This window comes from Hemitrygon akajei, chromosome 4 (genome assembly GCF_048418815.1).
Source record: "Hemitrygon akajei chromosome 4, sHemAka1.3, whole genome shotgun sequence".
Lineage (NCBI taxonomy): Eukaryota > Metazoa > Chordata > Chondrichthyes > Myliobatiformes > Dasyatidae > Hemitrygon > Hemitrygon akajei.
The window spans coordinates 201,838,225-201,856,888 of NC_133127.1; the positions used below are offsets into that span (position 1 = coordinate 201,838,225).

The window sequence follows — 18,664 nt, forward strand, 5'->3', positions numbered from 1 at the left end:
CAGTGACCTTCTCAGCATCGAGGATACCTTGAAAAGGTGATGCTTCAAAAAGGCAGCATCAATCATTAAGGACCCCCATCACCCAGGTCTTGCCCTCTTCTCATTGTTACCATCAGGAGCCTGAAGACACACACTCAGTGCTGGCAACATGGGAACCCAAGTGCAGAGGAAAGACAAATTCTGGTGTAGAAAAGGGGACGAGAGTTTATTCATAACAATTCCAAAAGAACATCGGTGGCTCGGCCAAGTGACACCGCAGAAAGGAAAATTTTCAAGACTAGAGCCCCACGGTTAGCACTATTTGGGCATCCACTTAAATAATATAAGTAACACAGAATCCCTGAGCCTATCTGAATAAAGTTAATAAGCTTAAGCAGAAAGCACAGGGAGACTGCATTACAAAGACTGAGCTCTTCAAGAACTCTAAACAATTAACAAATTGTGGTGACCCACTTTCTGCGCAGGCGAACCGGCTCACAAATAGCCAACGTACGGGGGGAGACTTTGGTAATGCACCTCTGATGTAATTTCTGCCCGGAGAGGGTGGGCGCTAGGGATTAAATGCCAACGCCGCGAAGTTTGAATAAACTAGTCTCAAAACGACTTACCGACTGCGTGTCGTTATTTCCGCGCTGTGTGTAGCACATCGCTACAAAATCTCCTTGAAAAACAATTAACCAATTCATGTGCTCCAAAAGCCTTGGAGACCTTGGCATGCACATCACTGAGGATCTCACATGGTCTGTACATACCAGCCGTGTGGTGAAAAAAGCACAGAACGCCTCTTTCACCTCAGATGGTTGAAGAAGTTTGGTATGGGTTCCCAAATCCTAAGGACTTTCTACAGAGACACAATTGAGAGCATCTGGACTGGCTGCATCACTGCCTGGTATGGGAACTGTACTTCCCTCAATCACTGGACTCTGTAGAGAGTGGTGTGGACAGTCCAGTGCATCTGTAGTTGTGAACTTCCCACTATTCAGGACATTTACAGAGACAGGTGTGTAAAAAGGGCCCAAAGGATCTTTGGGGACCCAAGTCACCCCAACCACAAACTGTTCCAGCTGCTACCATCCGGGAAACAGTACCACAGCCTGAAAGCCAGGACCAACAGGCTCTGGGACAGTTTCTTCCACCAGGCCGTCAGACTGATTAATTCATACTGATACAATTGTATTTCTGTGTTATATTGACTGTCCAATTGTACACACTATTTATTACAAATTACTATAAATTGCACATTTAGACAGAGACATGACATAAAGATTTTTACTCTTATATGTGAAGGATGTAAGTAATAAAGTCAATTCAATTCAATTCAACGCTCTTCGGTGCCCTGAACAAGCCCTAAGAACTAAATTAACAAAATTTTAGGAACAGCTTATTCCCCTCGGCCATCAAATTTCTGAATGTACACTGAACCCATGAACACTGCCTCACTGTTTTCTCTTTTTCACTCTCATTTTGCACTACTTATTTAATTTAAATATATGTACATATGCAAATATATATAAAATTGTAATTTACAGATTTTCTTTAATTACGTATTGCAACGTACAAATTTCACAACATATTCTAGTAATGTTAAACCTGCTTCTGATTTTGATGCCGCCAAGATTGTTGGGTGGATGTTGAGGATCTCCTGGAACTGACTGGGTCTAAGGGCTGCTGAAATATCTTCAGTGTCAAACACAGGTGGTTTCATGGTCTGTGCTCCTACCTACAGGCCTGTGGAGAGTATTGTCGCTGACATTCAGCGAGGTATGGGAGGCTCGTACGGGGCAGAGAAGCTGGTGGAGCTCAGCAAACTGCTGCCTGACAAAGAAGAGGTAGGTGGCTCTCTGGGGAGGTGCTAGGAGCAGGACTGTGTTTGGAAAGGGCTGCAGGGGAATATCTATGTAGGCAGTGGTAAGACTGCAACTCTGTGCGGGGGAAACCAGAGCCAGATTGTACAAATTTGAAAGGGTCTTCTGAAGCGGTGACCAAGAAGATTGATGAGGGCAAGGTGGTAGATGTTGTCTACATATGACGTTAATTCATAGGAGCAGAATTAGGTGACTCAGCCTATTAAGTCTAGTCAACCATTCCTTCATGGTTGATTTATTATTGCTTTCAACCTCATGTTCCTGCTTTCTCTCCATAACTTTTGACCTCTGACTAGTCAAGGACCTATCAACCTCTGCTTTAAATATACCTAAAGACTTGGCCTGCACAACTGCCTGTGGCAATGAATTCCACAGATTCACCATTCCTGGCTGAAGAAATTCATCCTCATCTCTGTTCTAAATGGATGTCCCTCTGTTTTGAGGCTTCGTCCTTTGGTCTTAGACTGCCTCATCATTAGAAATATCCTCTGCACATCCACCCTATTGAGAACTTTCACTCAGTAAAAGGCTTTTTACTTTTTAAAAGCTTCTCAATCCTCTAACTTCTAATTTTTGCTCAATGATGTGCCCCCTCATTGGCTTTTATGTTGTCTGCCACAGTTATGTATTCCTGCCTTTAAGTCAAGTCAAGTTGCTTTTTATTGTCATTTTGACCATAAACTGCTGGTACAGTACACAGTAAAAACGAAACAACGTTCCTCCAGGACCCTGGTGTTACATGAAACAACACAAAACTACACTAGACTATGTGAGACAAATCAAGGCTACACTAGACTATGTAAAAACAACACAAAAATTACACTAGACTACAGACCTACATGACTACATAAATTATACAGAATGGTTGGGGGTGGGAATCAATTTGAAGAGGCTAGGGGAGAGGAGGTTAGTTCACAAATAGAGAAAGCTAGTAGACAGTGTGTGAGGGAGGATAGGCAGGTGATAGAGAAGGGGAGCGCTCAGACCGAAGATGTAGAGGAGAATGAAGAAAAAGATTATAAAGTTGATTGCATCGTTAGGGATAAACAGAGAGGAAGAGGTGGAAAGTTTCTTAAATGCATCTATTTTAATGCTGGGAGCATTGTTATAAAGGTGGATGAGCTTAGAGCATGGATTGATACCTGGAAATATGATGTTGCAGCTATTAGTGAAACATGGTTGCAGGAGGGGTGTGATTGGCAACTAAATATTCCTGGATTTTGTTGCTTCAGATGTGATAGAATCGGAGGGGCAAGAGGAGGAGGTGGTGCATTGCTTGTCAGAGAAAATATTACAGCGGTGCTTTGGCAGGATAGATTAGAGGGCTCATCTAGGGAGACTATTTGGGTGGAATTGAGGAATGGGAAGGTGTAGTAACACTTACGGGGTGTATTATAGACCACCTAATGGGGAGCGAGAATTGGAGGAGCAAATTTGTAAGGAGATAGCAGATATTTGTAGTAAGCACAAGGTTGTGATTGTGGGAGATTTTAATTTTCCACACATAGACTGGGAAGCCCATTCTGTAAAAGGACTGGATGGTTTGGAGTTTGTAAAATTGTGCAGGATAGTTTTTTGCAGCAATACATAGAGGAACCAACTAGAGAAGAGGCAATGTTGGATCTCCTGTTAGGGAATGAGATAGGTCAGGTGATGGAAGTATGTGTTGGGGAGCACTTTGGGTCCAGTGATCACAATACCATTAGTTTCAATATAATTATGGAGAAGGATAGGACTGGACTCAGGGTTGAGATTTTTGATTGGAGAAAGACTAACTTTGAGGAGATGCAAAAGGACTTAGAAGGAGTGGATTGGGACAATTTGTTTTATGGGAAGGATGTAATAGAGAAATGGAGGTCATTTAAAGGTGAAATTTTGAGGGTACAGAATCTTTATGTTCCTGTTAGGTTGAAAGGAAAGGTTAAAAGTTTGAGAGCACCATGGTTTTCAAGGGATATTGGAAACTTGGTTTGGAAAAAGAGGGAGATCTATAATAAATATAGGCAGCATGGAGTAAATGAGGTGCTCGAGGAATGTAAAGAATGTAAAAAGAATCTTAAGAAAGAAATTAGAAAAGCTAAAAGAAGATATGAGGTTGCTTTGGCAAGTAGGGTGAAAATAAATCTGAAGGGTTTCTACAGTTATATTAATAGCAAAAGGATAGTGAGGGATAAAATTGGTCCCTTAGAGTATCAGAGTAGACAGCTATGTGTGGAGCCGAAAGAGATGGGGGAGATATTGAACAATTTTTTTCTTCGGTATTCACTAAGGAGAAGGTTATTGAATTGTGTAAGGTAAGGGAAACAAGTAGGGAAGTTATGGAAACTATGACAATTAAAGAGGAGGAAGTATTGGCACTTTTAAGGAATATAAAAGTGGATAAATCTCCGGGTCCTGACAGGATATTCCCTAGGACCTTGAGGGAGGTTAGTGTAGCAATAGCAGGGGTTCTGACAGAAATATTTCAAATGTCATTAGAAACGGGGGTGGTACTGGAGGATTGGCATATTGCTCATGTGGTTCCATTGTTTAAAAAGGGTTCAAAGAGTAAACCTAGCAATTATAGGCCTGTCAGTGATGGGTAAATTAATAGAAAGTATTCTTAGAGATGGTATATATAATTATCTGGATAGTCAGGGTCTGATTAGGAATAGTCAGCATGGATTTGTGCGTGGAAGGTCATGTTTGACAAATCTTATTGAATTCTTTGAAGAGGTTACGAGGAAAGTTGACAAGGGTAAAGCAGTGGATGTTGTCTATATGGACTTCAGTAAGGCCTTTGACAAGGTTCTGCACGGAAGGTTAGTTAGGAAGGTCCAATTGTTAGGTATTAATATTGAAGTAGTAAAATGGATTCAGTTGTGGCTGGATGGGAGATGCCAGAGAGTAGTGGTGGATAACTGTTTGTCAGGTTGGAGGCTGGTGACTAGTGGTGTGCCTCAGGGATCTGTACTGGGTCCAATGTTGTTTGTCATATACATTAATGATCTGGATGATGGGGTGGTAAATTGGATTAGTAAGTATGCAGATGATACTAAGGTAGGTGGCATTGTGGATAATGAAGTAGGTTTTCAAAGCTTGCAGAGAGATTTAGGCCAGTTAGAAGAGTAGGCTGATCGATGGCAGATGGAGTTTAATGCTGATAAGTGTGAGGTGCTACATTTTGGTAGGAATAATCCAATTAGGACATACATGGTAAATGGTAGGGCATTGAAGAATGCAGTAGAACAAAGTGATCTAGGAATAATAGTTCTAGCTGCATAGTTCCCTGAAGGTGGAATCTCATGTGGATAGGGTGGCGAAGAAATCTTTTGGTATGTTGGCCTTTATAAATCAGAGCATTGAGTATAGGAGTTGGGATGTAATGTTAAAATTGTGCAAGGCATCAGTAAGGCTGAATTTAGAGTATTGTGTACAGTTCTGGTCACCAAATTATAGGAAAGATATCAACAAAATAGAGAGAGTACAGAGAAGATTTACTAGAATGTTACCTGGGTTTCAGCACCTAAGTTACAGGGAAAGATTGAACAAGTTAGGTCTTTATTCTTTGGAGCGTAGAAGGTTGAGGGGGGACTTGATAGAGGTATTTAAAATAATGATGGGGATAGATCAAGTTGATGTGGATAGGCTTTTTCCATTGAGAGTAGGGGAGATTCAAACAAGAGGACATGATTTGAGAGTTAGGGGGCAGAAGTTTAAGGGTAACACGAGGGGGAATTTCTTTACTCAGAGAGTGGTAGCTGTGTGGAATGAGCTTCCAGTAGAAGTGGTAGAGGCAGGTTCAGTATTGTCATTTAAAGTAAATTTGGATAGATATATGGACAGGAAAGGAATGGAGGGTTATTGGCTGAGTGCGGGTCAGTGGGACTAGGTGAGTGTAAGCGTCGGCATGGACTAGAAGGGCTGAGATGGCCTGTTTCTGTGCTGTAATTGTTATATGGTTATAAGTGCACAAAATAGTGCAGGGCAGTACAATAATTTATTAATAAATAATAAACAAGACAAAAGGCACAGTAGAGGACAAATTTCAGTATAATAATATATGATGTAGATGTCAGTCTAGACTCTGAGTATTGAGGAATCTGATGGCTTGGGGGAAGAAACTGTTGCACAGTCTGGTCGTGAGAGCCCGAATGCTTCGGTACCTTTTGCCAGATGGCAGGAGGGAGAAGAGTTTGTGTGAGGGGTGTGTGGGGTCCTTCACAATGCTGTTAGCTTTGCGGGTGCAGCATGTGATGTAAATGTCTGTAATGGATACTTCTTCATCTTTGGGACATACCTATCATGCGCCTTCTGAATTGCCCCTAGAAATTCCAACCATTGCTGGTCTGCCGTCATCCCTGCTAGTGTTCCTTTCCAATCAGTTTTGACCAGTTCCTCTCTCATGCCTCTGTAATCCCCTTTGCTCCACTATGATACTGATACATCTGACTTTAGCTCCCCCCTTTCCAAATGCAGGATGAATTCTACTACTATTACCTAAGGGTTGCTTTACCTTAAGCTCTCTTAATCAATTCCATTTCATTGCACAACATCTAGTCCAGAATAGCTAATCTACTGGGCTCAACCACAAGCTGCTGTAAAATGCTATCTTGTAGACATTCTACAAATTCCCCTTGAAATCCAGCACCAATCTGATTCTCCCAATTTACCTACATATTGAAATCCTCCATGACTATTGTAACATTGCCCTTTTGAAATGCATATTCTATCTCCTGTTGTAATTTATAGGCTGCATCTTTGCTATTGTTTGAAGGCCTGTATATACATAACTCCCATCAGGATCTTTTTACCTTTGCAGTTTCAAAACTCTACTCATAATGATTCTACACCTACCCTATGTCACTTCTTTCTAATTATGTGATTTCATTTTTTACCAACAGAGTCACCACAACCTCTCCACCTTCCTGCCTGTCTTTCTGATGCAATGTGTATCCTTGTATGTTAAGCTCCCAACTATAATCTTCTTTCAGCCATGGTTCAGTGATGTCCACGTCATACTTGCCAATCTTTAACTGTGCTATAAAGTTCATCTATCTTATGCCATACACTGCATGCATTCAAATATAACACGTTCAGTCCTGTATTCATCACCCTTTTCTATTTTGCCCCCCTTTTACATTGCAACTCTTCCCTTTGACAGGAATTTTGCCCTATCATCAACTTGTCCTTGCTAGCATTCTCACTATACACTGCCTCTGTTTGTAAATTCCATTCTAAGCCCTATCACATTGGTTCCCATCCTCCTACCAAATTAGTTTAAACCCTCCCAAACAGCTCTTGTAAACCTGCCCATGAGGATATTGGCCCCCTCTGGTTCAGGTTTAACCCATCTCTTTTGTATGGGTCACACCCTCCCCAGAAGAGATTCCAATGATCCAAAAATCTGAAACCCTGCTCCTGCACCAATTCATCAGCCACACATTTATCTGCCAAGTGCTCCTATTCTTACCCTCACTGGCAGGTGGCACAGGCAGCAATCCAGAGATTACTACCTTGGAGGTCCTGTTTTTCAGCTCTCTACCTTGCTCTCTATAATTTCTCTTCAGGACCTCCTCACCTTTCCTACCTATGTCATTGGTGCCCATATGTACCAAGACTTCTGGCTGCTCACCCTTCCACTTTAGAATGCCGTGAACTCGATCCAAGATGTCCCTACCCCCGGCACCTAGGAGGCAACATATCATCCGGGTATCTGTACTGTATCCACAGGATCTCATCTCTATTCCTCTAACTACGGAATCTCCTATCAACACTGTAGTCCTCTTTACCTGTCTTCTCTTCTGAGCTGTGGTGCCTGTGACCTGGTCACTGCGGAGAGATTCTGGCAGGCCAGAGGTCTCCCAGAGTTCCCACATCTTATACAAAGAACATAACACTGCCCTGGAGCCATTCTCACTGCACTAACAGTGCCCTCTTTAGACAAGGAATAAAGAAGAAAGAAAAAGAAACTTAACAGATACTTACCTCACCCAAACCTGATGAGTCAGATCCAAAACCGAAGCTTCCCCACTCTAACACTGACCCACTCACACAATGGCTGCTCCACTTGCCCCTGCCTTATTTTTATTCACCTTTTCTAATGAATCCTATTCTCTGATTAGTTGCAGCCTGACTCCAAAAACTGTGGTGAAGTGCTGCTTTTTTAATCTTCAATCACAGACTTGTGTGAAGTCACCACTTCTCCTCATGCTCCCATTCACTGACTGGGAGCAGTCCGAACAAACTGCTCTATAGTTAGCCCACCCACCATCCGCCTGTCTTCCTCCCTTTTCAAAGAACTGAGTTATAGAGTCATAGAACACTATAGAACAGAAACAGACCCTTTGCCCCATCTAGTCCATTAATTTGCCCAGTCCCATAGCCCTCCATACCCTCCCCATTCATATACCTATTCAAATTCTGTTGAAATTGAAGCCATCTCCACCATTTGTGCTGACAGTTTATTCCACATACTCACCACCATCTGAGAGAAGTTCCCCTTAAATATTTCACCTTTCACCCTTAACCCATGACCTCTAGTTCTAGTCTTACCCAAGTTCAGTGGAAAAAGCCTGTTTGCATTTTCCCTATCTAAACCACATAATTTTGTACACCTCTATCAGATCTGCATTCAAGTTTCTATGTTCTAGGGAATAAAGTCCTTACCTATTCAACCTTTCCCTATAACTCAGGTCCTCAAGTCTTGGCAACATTCTTGCAAATTTTCTCTGCACTGTTTCAATCTTAGTTACATCTTTCCTGTAAGTAGGTAATCAAAACTGGACATGATGCTCCAAATTAGGCCTCACCAATGTCTTATTTCAACGTTACATCCCAAGCCCTGTACTCAAAACATTGATTTATGAAGGCCAATGTGCCAAGAGCTTTCTTTATGACCCTATCTACCTGTGATACAATTTTCAAGGAATTATCGACCTGCAATCCCAAAGTTCTCTCTTTTACTACGCTCATTAGTGCCCTATCACTCACTGTGTAAGACCTACCGTGGTTGTTCCTCCAAAGTGCAACACCTCACACTTGTCTGTGTTAAGTTCCATCTGCCCATTTCCCCAGCTAGTCCAGATCCCGCTGCAAGGTTTGATAATCTTCCTCACTATCCGCGATGCCCACATTCTTGGGGTTATCCACAAATTTGCTGATCCAGTTTACCACATTATCATCCAGATCACTGAGAGATGACTAAAAGCAATGGACCCAACACCAATCCTTGCAGCACTTCACTAGTCACAGGCCTCCAGTCAGAGAAGGAAACGTCTAACACCACTCTTTGGCTTCTTCCACAAAGCCAATGTCTAATCCAATTTAGTATCTCATCTTGAATGCAAAGCAACTGAACTTTCCTGACCAACTTCCCATGCGGAACTTTGTCAAAGGCCTTATTAAAGTCCATGTAGACAACATCCTTGTCTTCATTAACTTTTCTGGTAACTTACTTGAAAAACTCTTTCATATTAGTTTGACGTGACCTACCATGCACAATGTCATGTTGACTATCTATCCAACTACTTATATATATGGTCCCTTAGAGTACAGCACAGAAACTGGCCCTTTGGCCTATCTTGTCCATGCCAAAACCATTTAAACTGCCTTCTCCCAACGACCATTGTCCCCCATATTCCCACCATCCATGTACTTATCCAAACTTCTCTTAAACTTTGAAATTGAGCTCACGTGAACCACTTGTGCTACACCTCATTCCACGCTCTCACAACCCTCTGAGTGAAGAAGCTTCCCCTCATGTTCCCCTTAGACTTCTCACCTTTCACTCTTAAGGCATGACCTGTGGTTCCAACCGCAGTGGAAAAAAGCCTGCTTGCATTTACTCTATCTATACCCCTCATAATTTTACTTCTATAATTATACTTCTATCAAATCTCATCTTAATCTTCAATGTTCTAAAGAATACATTCCTAACCTATTCAATCTTGCCTTATAACAGGTCCTCCAAATTTTCTCTGTACTCTTTCATCCTTGTTTGTATCTTTCTTGTAGGTAGGTGACCAAAACTGCACACAATACTCCAAATTAGGCCTCACCAACATCTTGTACAATTTAACAGCATAACATCCCATCTTCTGTACACAATACATTGATTTATGAAGGCCAATGTGCCAAAACCTTTCTTTATGACACTATCTACCTGTAACGGCAATTTCAAGGAATTATGTACCTGTAATCCCAGATCCCTTTGTTCTACCACACTCCTCAGTGCCCTACCGTTCATTGTGTAAGACCTACCCTGACTGGTCCTACCAAAGTGCAGCACCTCGCACTTATCTGCATTAAATTCCATTGCCATTTTTCAGCTCATTTTTTTTCAGCTGGTTCAGATCCTGTTGCAAGCTCTGATGGTCTTCCTCGCTGTCCACTGTACCCCCAATCTTGATATCACTCTCAACTTTTCTGATCCAGTTCAGCATATTATCATCCAGATCATTGATATAGATGACAAACAACAAACCCAACACTGATCCCTAAGGCACTCCATTAGTCACAGATCTCCAGTCAGAGTGGTAATCCTCTACTACCACTCCCTGACTTCTCCTGCAAAGCTAATGTCTACTCCAGTTTACTAGCTCACATTGAATGCCAAGCAACGGAACCTTCTTGACCAACCTTCCATGTGGGACCTTGTCAAATGCCTTACTGAAGTACATGTAGACAACATCCACTGCCTTGCCTTCATCCATTTTCCTGGTAACTTCCTTGAAAAACTCTATAAGATTGGTTAGACATGATCTACCACAAATGAAGCCATGCTGACTATCCTTTATCAGTCCATGTTTATCCAGGCACTTATTTATTCGGTCCCTTAGAATACCTTCCGATAATTTTCCCACACTGATGTCAGACTCACCAGCCTATAATTTCCTGGTTTCTGTTTAGAGCCTTTTTAAAATAGTGGAACAACATTGGCTATCTTCTAATCCTTTGCTACCACTTCTGTCACTAATGATGTTTTATGTATCTGCTCGGGCGCTGAAAATTTCTGCACTTGCCTCCAGCAGGGTCCAAGGAAATACCTTGTCAGGCCCTGGGGATTTATCCACCCTGATTTACCTCTGGGTAAGAAAAACCTCTTCCTCTGTAATCTGTACAGGGTCCACGAAGTTGATACTGCTTTGCCTCACTTCTATAGACTCTCTGTCCATCTCCTGAGTAAATACAGATGCAAAATAAAATATAAGGTTTCCCCCATCTCTTTCGGCTCCACACAAAGATTACCATTCTGATCTTCCAGAGGACCAGTTTTGTCCCTTGCAATCCTTTGCCTCTTAACGTATCTGTAGAATCCTTTATCATTCTCCTTCACCTGGTGTGCAAGAGCAACTTCATGCCATTTATAGCATTCTTGATTTCTTTCTTAAGCATTTCTTATACACCATAAGCACCTCATTTGTTCCTACCTGCCTATACCTGCCATGCACTTCCTTTTTTCTCTTAACCACGGCCTCAATATCTCTTGAAAACTAAGGTTCCCTACAATTGTTACCTTTACCTTTTATTCTGACAAGCGTATACAAGCTTTGTACTGACAAAATTTCACTTTTGAAGGCCTCCCACTTCCCAAGTACAGCTTTGCCAGAAAATAGCCTGTCCCAAACCACACTTCCCAGATCATTTCTGATACCATCAAAATTGGCCTTCCCCAATTTTAAAATCTCAATCTGTGGACCAGACCTATCTCTTTGCATATTTACTTTAAAATGAATGGCATTGTGGTCATGGGATGCAGACTTCAGTCACCTGTCCTGTCTCATCCCCTAACAGCAGACCCTGTATTGCATGCTCCCTCATTGGGACTTCTACATACTAATGAAGGAAACTTTCCTGAACACATTTGACAAATTCTGTTCCATCTAGTCCTTTTAAAATATGATATTCCTAGTCAATATGTGGAAAGTTAAAATCACCTACCATAACAACCTTCCATAGAAACATAGATAACCTACAGCACAATACAGGCCCTTCGGCCCACAAAGTTGTGCCAAACATGTCCCTACCTTAGAAATTACCAGGCTTACCCATAGCCGTCTATTTTACTAAGCTCCATGTACTTATCTAAAAGTCTCTTAAAAGACCCTATCGTATCCGCCTCCACCACCATTGCCAGCAGCCCATTCCATGCACTCACCACTCTCTGAGTAAAAAACTTACCCCTGACATCTCTGTACCTACTCCCCAGCACCTTAAACCTGTGTCCTCTTGTGGCAACCATTTCAGCCCTGGGAAAAAGCCTCTGACTATCCACACAATCAATGCCTCTCAACGTCTTATACACCTCTATCAGGCCATCTCTCATCCTCCTTCGCTCCAAGGAGAAAAGGTCGAGTTCACTCAACCTATTCTCATAAGGCATGCTCCCCAATCCAGGCAACATCCTTGTAAATCTCCTCTGCACCCTTTCTATGGCTTCCACATCCTTCCTGTAGTGAGGTGATCAGAACTGTGCACAGTACTCCAAGTGGGGTCTGACCAGGGTCCTATATAGCTGCAACATTACCTCTCAGCTCCTAAATTCAATTCCACGACTGATGAAGGCCAATACACCGTACGCCTTCTTAACCACAGAGTCAACCTGCGCAGCTGCTTTGAGCGTCTTATGGACTCGAACCCCAAGATCCCTCTGATCCTCTTAGAAAACCTCCCAATACTTTTCCCACTACTGATGTCAGGCTCACCAGCCTGTACTTACCTGGCTTAATCTTGAAGCCTTTCTTAAACCATAGAATAGCGATAGCTATCTTCTAATTCTCCGGCACCTCAACCCTGGCTAAGGATGTTTTAGATATCTCTGCTAGGGTCCCTGCACTTTCTGTGCTAGTCTCCCACAGGATCTGAGGTAACACCTTGTCAGGTCCCAGGGATTCATCCACTTTAATTTGCTTCTTCCTCTGTAATCTGTAAAGGGTCCATGACCTCGCTGCTGCCTTGCCTCATTTCTATAGACTCTGTGTCCGTCTCTGGAGCAAATACAGATGCCAAAGATCCACTTAAGATCTCTCCCTTCACTTGCAGCTCCATGCATAGGTTAAAGTTCAAAGTTATTTCAAAGTAAATTTATTATCAAAGTACATATATGCATATCACCATAGACAACCCTGAGATTCATTTTCTAGCAGGCATACTCAATAAGTTGACCAGCGGCCTATCCAGACATCAGAAGTTTTAACATGAGGGTACATCTATCAGGTCCATTACCTGAGTACACAAGGCAGCAGCAGGTCGTTACAGCAAAAAAGATCCTTGTCCAGCAACCAATGGCATTTGCAATTGAGTAGCAAGGGCAAATCAAAGGAAAACAGGAGCAAGCATAGAGGCCATCATCACAGCAGCTGTCTGAAGGGAAGGAAGGAGATAAGGCACAGTGTGGCGATAACAGATTTGATAGGGGAACGGACAGGAGGTTCTGTGGGCGAGAATGAGATTCCTGGTTGGTATATTGCCTCCTGCGTGCCAGGGTTCAGGATATTCTGGCATGGTCCTGCAGGATTGGAAAATTGCAAATGTTGCTCCACTCTTTAAGAAGGGAGGAAGACAAAAGAAAGGAAATTATAGGCCAGCTAACCTAACCTCTGGTTGAGAGAGTGTTGGAGTCCATTATTAAGCACAAGGTCTCAGGGTATTTGGAGACTAATGATAAAATAAGTCAAAGTCAGCATGGTTTCTATAAAGCCTGACAAATCTGTTATAGTTCTTTGAGGAAGTAACATGCAGGGTGGACAAAGGAGAGGCAGTGGATGTCATTTACTTGGATTTACAGGTATTTGATAAGGTGCCACACATGAGATTAAATGGTGTTACAGGAAAGATACTGGCATGGACAGAGGAATGGTGGACAGACAGGAGACAGCAAGTGGGAATAAAAGGGGTCTTTTCTGGTTGGCTGCCAGTGACAAGTGGTGTTACTTGGGTCAGTATTGGGACCGCTGCTTTTCACATTGTTTGTCAATGATTTGGATAACAGAATAGATGGCTTCCAGATAAAATTTACAGATGATACGAAGATTAGTGGAGGTGAAGGTAGTGCTGAGGAAGCAATACGATTGCAGCAGGACTTAGACAAATTGTAAGAATGGGCAAAAAAGTGGCAGATGGAATACAGTGTTGGGAAATGTTTGATAGTACATTTTAGTAAAAGGAACAATAGTGCAGACCATTATCTAAATGGGAAGAAAGTCCAAACATTGGAAGTGCAGAGGGACTTGGGAGTCCTGTGCAAGACTCCCAGAAGTTAATTCACAGGTTGAGTCTGTGGTAAAGAAGGCAAATGCAATGTTGGCATTTATTCCAAGGGAAATAGAATATAAAAACAAGGAGATAATGCTGAAGCTTTATAAGACACTAGTCAGTCCACACTTAGATTATTGTTAACAGTTTTAGGTCCCATATCTCAGAAAGGATGTGTTATAATTGGAGAGAGTCCAGAGGAGGTTCATGTGGATGATTCCAGGAACGAAGGGGTTAACATGTGAGGAGCGTTTGGCAGCTTTGGGCCTGTACTCACTGGATTTAGAAGAATGCATATGGATCTCATTGAAACCTACTGAATGTTGAAGGGACTAGATAGGGTGGATGTGGAGAGGATATTTCCTCTGGTGATGGTATCCGGAACTAGGGTGTACAGCCTCAAAATTAGAAACTAAGTAAGGAGGAAATTTTTTAGCCAAATCCATGGATATGGTGGTGAATCTGTGGAATGGTCTGCCACAGACTGCGGTGGAGGCCAAATCCATGGATATATTTAAAGCGGAAGTTGATAGATTCTTGATTGGTAGGTGCATCAAGGAATATAGTGAGAGGGTAGGTTTATAGGGTTGAATGGGATCTGTGATCAGCCATGATGAAATGGCAGAGTGGACTCGATGGGCTGAATGGCCTCATTCTGCTCCTATGTCTGATGGTCTTATGATATCTCGGTTCAAATCCTGAGCATTCTTAAGTAGGAAGGTGAACAGCCAGAAGTCGTGGTCCGTGTAGGTACCAATGACATGGGTAGGATGAATGATGAAGTTAAATCCCAGGACTTCCAGAATTGTGATCTCAGGATTGCTACCCATACTATGTGCTGGTGAGGCCAGAACTAGGAAGATTATACAGTTTAAAATGTGGCTAAGGAATTGATGTAGGAGGAAGGATGTTAATATTTTTGGATCATTGAACTCTCTTCCAAGGAAGGTGGGACCTATGCAGAAGGGACAGTTTGCACATGAACTGGAAGGGCACTAGTATCCGAGCGAGAAGGTTTGTTAATGCTGTATGGTGGGGTTTAAGCTAGAATTGCAGGGGATGGGAACCACAGTGTGAGAACAGTTAATAGAGAGGTTGTGGAGTCAGGTGTTGGTAAGACCTCAGATAAAGCTTGAGCGTGGTACGACTAGTGTCCTGAGCTGCATATATTTCAAAGCAAGTAGTATCGTAAGAGAGGTAGTAAAAGACAGGTGAGAGTAGATATAAGACCGATAGAAAATGGTGCTGGAGAAATTGTAATGGGAGATAAGGAGATGGTGGAGGAACTGAACGAGTATTTTGCATCAGTCTTCACTGAGGAACACATCAGCAGTATACCGGGCACTCAAGGGTGCCAGAGAGGAGAAGTGTGCAGTCACAATTATGACAGAGAAAGTACTCAGGAAGCTGAATAGTCTAAGGGCAGATAAATCTCCTGGACCAGATGGAATACACCCTCGTGTTCTGAAGGAAATAGCTGTGGAGATTGCGGAGGCATTAGCAATGATCTTTCAAAAGTCAATAGATTCTGGCATGGTTCCGGAGGACTGGAAGATTGCGAATGTCACTTCGCTATTTAAGAAGGGGACAAGGAAACAAAAAGGAAATTATAGACCTGTTAGCTTGACGTCGGTGGTTGGGAAGTTGTTGGAGTCGATTGTCAAGGATGAGATTACGGAGTACCTGGAGGCATATGACAAGATAAGCCGAACTCAGCATGGTTTCTTTAAAGGAAAATCCTGCCTGACAAACCTAGTGCAATTTTTTGAGGAAATTACAAGTAGGCTAGACAAGGAAGATGCAGTGGATGTTGTGTATTTGTATTTTCAGAAGGCCTTTGACAAGGTGCCGCACATGAGGCTGCAAGACAAGATAAGAGCCCATGGAATTACGGGAAAGTTACATATGTGGATAGAGCATTGGCTGATTGGCAGGGAACAGAGAGTGGGAATAAAGGGATCCCATTCTGGTTGGCTGCCGGTTACCAGTGGTGTTCCGCAGGGGTCCGTGTTGGGGTTGCTTCTTTTTATGTTGTATATCAACGATTTGGTTTATGGAATAGATAGTTTTGTGGCTAAGTTTGCTGATGATACAAAGATAGGTGGAGTGGTAGTACTGAGGAAACAGAGAGTCTGCAGAGAGACTTGGATAGATTGGGAGAATGGGCAAAGAAGTGGCAAATGAATTACAATGTCAGAAAATGTACGGTCATGCACTTTGGTAGAAGAAATAAACGAGCAAACTGTTATTTAAATGGGGAGAGAATTCAAAGTTCTGAGATGCAACGAGACTTGGGAGTCCTCGTGCAGGCTATCCTTAAGGTTAACCTCCAGGACGAGTCAGTGGTGAAGAAGGCGAATGCAATGTTGGCATTCATTTCTAGAGGAATAGAATATAGGAACAGGGATGTGATGTTGAGGCTTTATAAGGCACTGGTAAGACCTCACTTGAAGTACTGTGTGCAGTCTTGGGCTCCTTATTTAAGAAAGGATGTGCTGACATTGGAGAGGTCCCAGAATGACTCCTGGAATCATTCTAGTGAATTCTAGATTCACTAGAATGATTCCGGGAATGAGAACGTGAACATATGAGGAACGTTTGACCACTCTTGGACTGTACTCCTTGGAGTTTAGAAGAATGAGGGGGGACCTCATAGAACCATTTCGAATGTTGAAAGGCATGGACAGAGTGGATGTGGCAAAGTTGTTTCCCATGGTGGGGGAGTCTAGTACGAGACGGCATGACTTAAGGATTGAAGGGCGACCATCCTGAACAGAGATGTGAAGAAATTTTTTAGCCAGAGGGTGGTGAATCTGTGGAATTTGTTGCCACAGGCAGCAGTGGAGGTCAAGTCATTGGGTGTATTTAAGGCAGAGATTGAGAGGTATCTGAGGAGTCAGGGCATCAAAGGTTATGGTGAGAAGGCGGGGGAGTGGGACTAAATGAGAGAATGGATCAGCTCATGATAAAATGGCAGAGCAGACTCGATGGGCCGAATGGCCAACTTCTGCTCCTTTGTCTTATGGTCTAATAGTGCTGAACATGAGGTAGCTGGATTACAAACAGAGGCAATGTGTAGTGAGGAGAGGCTGTTGATGGGCCAAAATTGCAGTCAACAGGATGAGCTGTAATGGGAAAGGTGGACCAAATGTGGAAAGGATGTTTCCCATGGTGGGAGATTCTAGGATAAGAGGGCACAGCTTCAGGATAGAGGGGCATCCATTTAAAACAGAGATGGGGAGAAATTTCTTTAGCCAGAGGGTGGTGAGTTTGTGGAATTTGTTACCACAGGCCAGGTTGTTTGGTGTATTTAAGGCAGAGCTTGTTAAGTTCTTGATTGGACACAGCATCAAAAGTTACATGGCGGCCAGGAGTGGGGCTGAGGAGGGGTAAAAAAGGATCAGCCATGATTGAGTGGTGGAGCATATAATAGAGAGAGGGCATATAATAGAGCAGAAGTTAATGCGAGGTCAGAGGATTGGGAAGCTTTCAAAAGCCAACAGAAGGCAACTAAAAAGTCATTAAGAAAGTAAAGATGGAATATGCAAGTAGATAACCAATAAAGGATACCAAAAGTTCCTTCAGACACATAAAGTGTAAAAGAGAGGTAAGAGTGGATATCAGACTGCTGGAAAATGATGCTGGAGAGGTAGTAATGAGGAGCAATGAAATGGCAGATCTGAATGAGTATTCTGTGTCAGTCTTCACTGTGGAAGGCACTAGCAGTACAGTGGACATTCCAGGTGTCAGGAGTCATGAAGTGTGTGAAGATACCATTACCAGAATGAAGCTTCTTGGGAAATTGGAAGGTTTGAAGATAGATGAGTCACCTGGACCAGATGGTGTACTCTTCAGGGTTCTGAAAGAGGTGGCTGAAGAGATTGTGGAGGCATCAGTAATGATCTTTCAGGAATCAATAGATTCCGGAATGGTTCCAGAAGATTAGAAAATTACAGATGTCATTCCACTCTTCAAGAAGGAAGAGAGGCAGAAGAAAATAAAGCATGGGCTAGTTTGTGTGACCTCAGTGGTTGGGAAGATGTTGGAGTCGGTTATTAAGGATGTGGTTTTGGGGTGCTTGGTGGCACACGATAAAATATTTCATAGACAGTATTTTCCTCAAGGGAAAATTTTGCCTGGCAAATCTTGGGAGTTTTTTGAAGAAATAACAAGCAGTAGAGACAAAGGAGAATAGGTTGATGTTGTGTACTTGAATTTTCAGAAGGCCTTTGACAAGGTGCCACACATGAGGCTGCTTAACTGGCTACAAGCCCATGGTATTACAGGAAAGATTCTAACATGGATAAAGCAGTGGCTGATTGGCAGGAGGCAAGAGTGAGGAATGAAGGGAGCCTTTTCTGGTTGGCTACTAGTGACGGTAGTGGTGTTCCATAGGGATCTGTGTTGGGACAGATTTTCTTATGTTCTATGTCAATGATTTGGATGATGGAATTGACCATGATTGAATATAATTGGAAAGAAGACTGTTTGACAAATATACTGGATTTTTTTCATTCAGAGGTGAGTATGTAAAATTAAATCGTGTCACACTGGGGGTAATATAC

The 18,664-nt window shown here is 42.6% G+C and overlaps 1 protein-coding gene across 1 annotated transcript in view; it reads left to right on the forward strand.

Annotated features, from left to right (window-relative positions):
* The window catches only part of LOC140726052 (FH2 domain-containing protein 1-like), a 91,344-nt gene that overhangs the window by 17,195 nt on the left and 55,485 nt on the right, over positions 1–18,664 (forward strand). Inside the window, exon 4 of the mRNA XM_073041948.1 lies at positions 1,727–1,829. Within this exon, the coding sequence (XP_072898049.1) occupies positions 1,727–1,829 (103 nt within the window). The remainder of the gene's footprint in view (positions 1–1,726; positions 1,830–18,664) is intronic.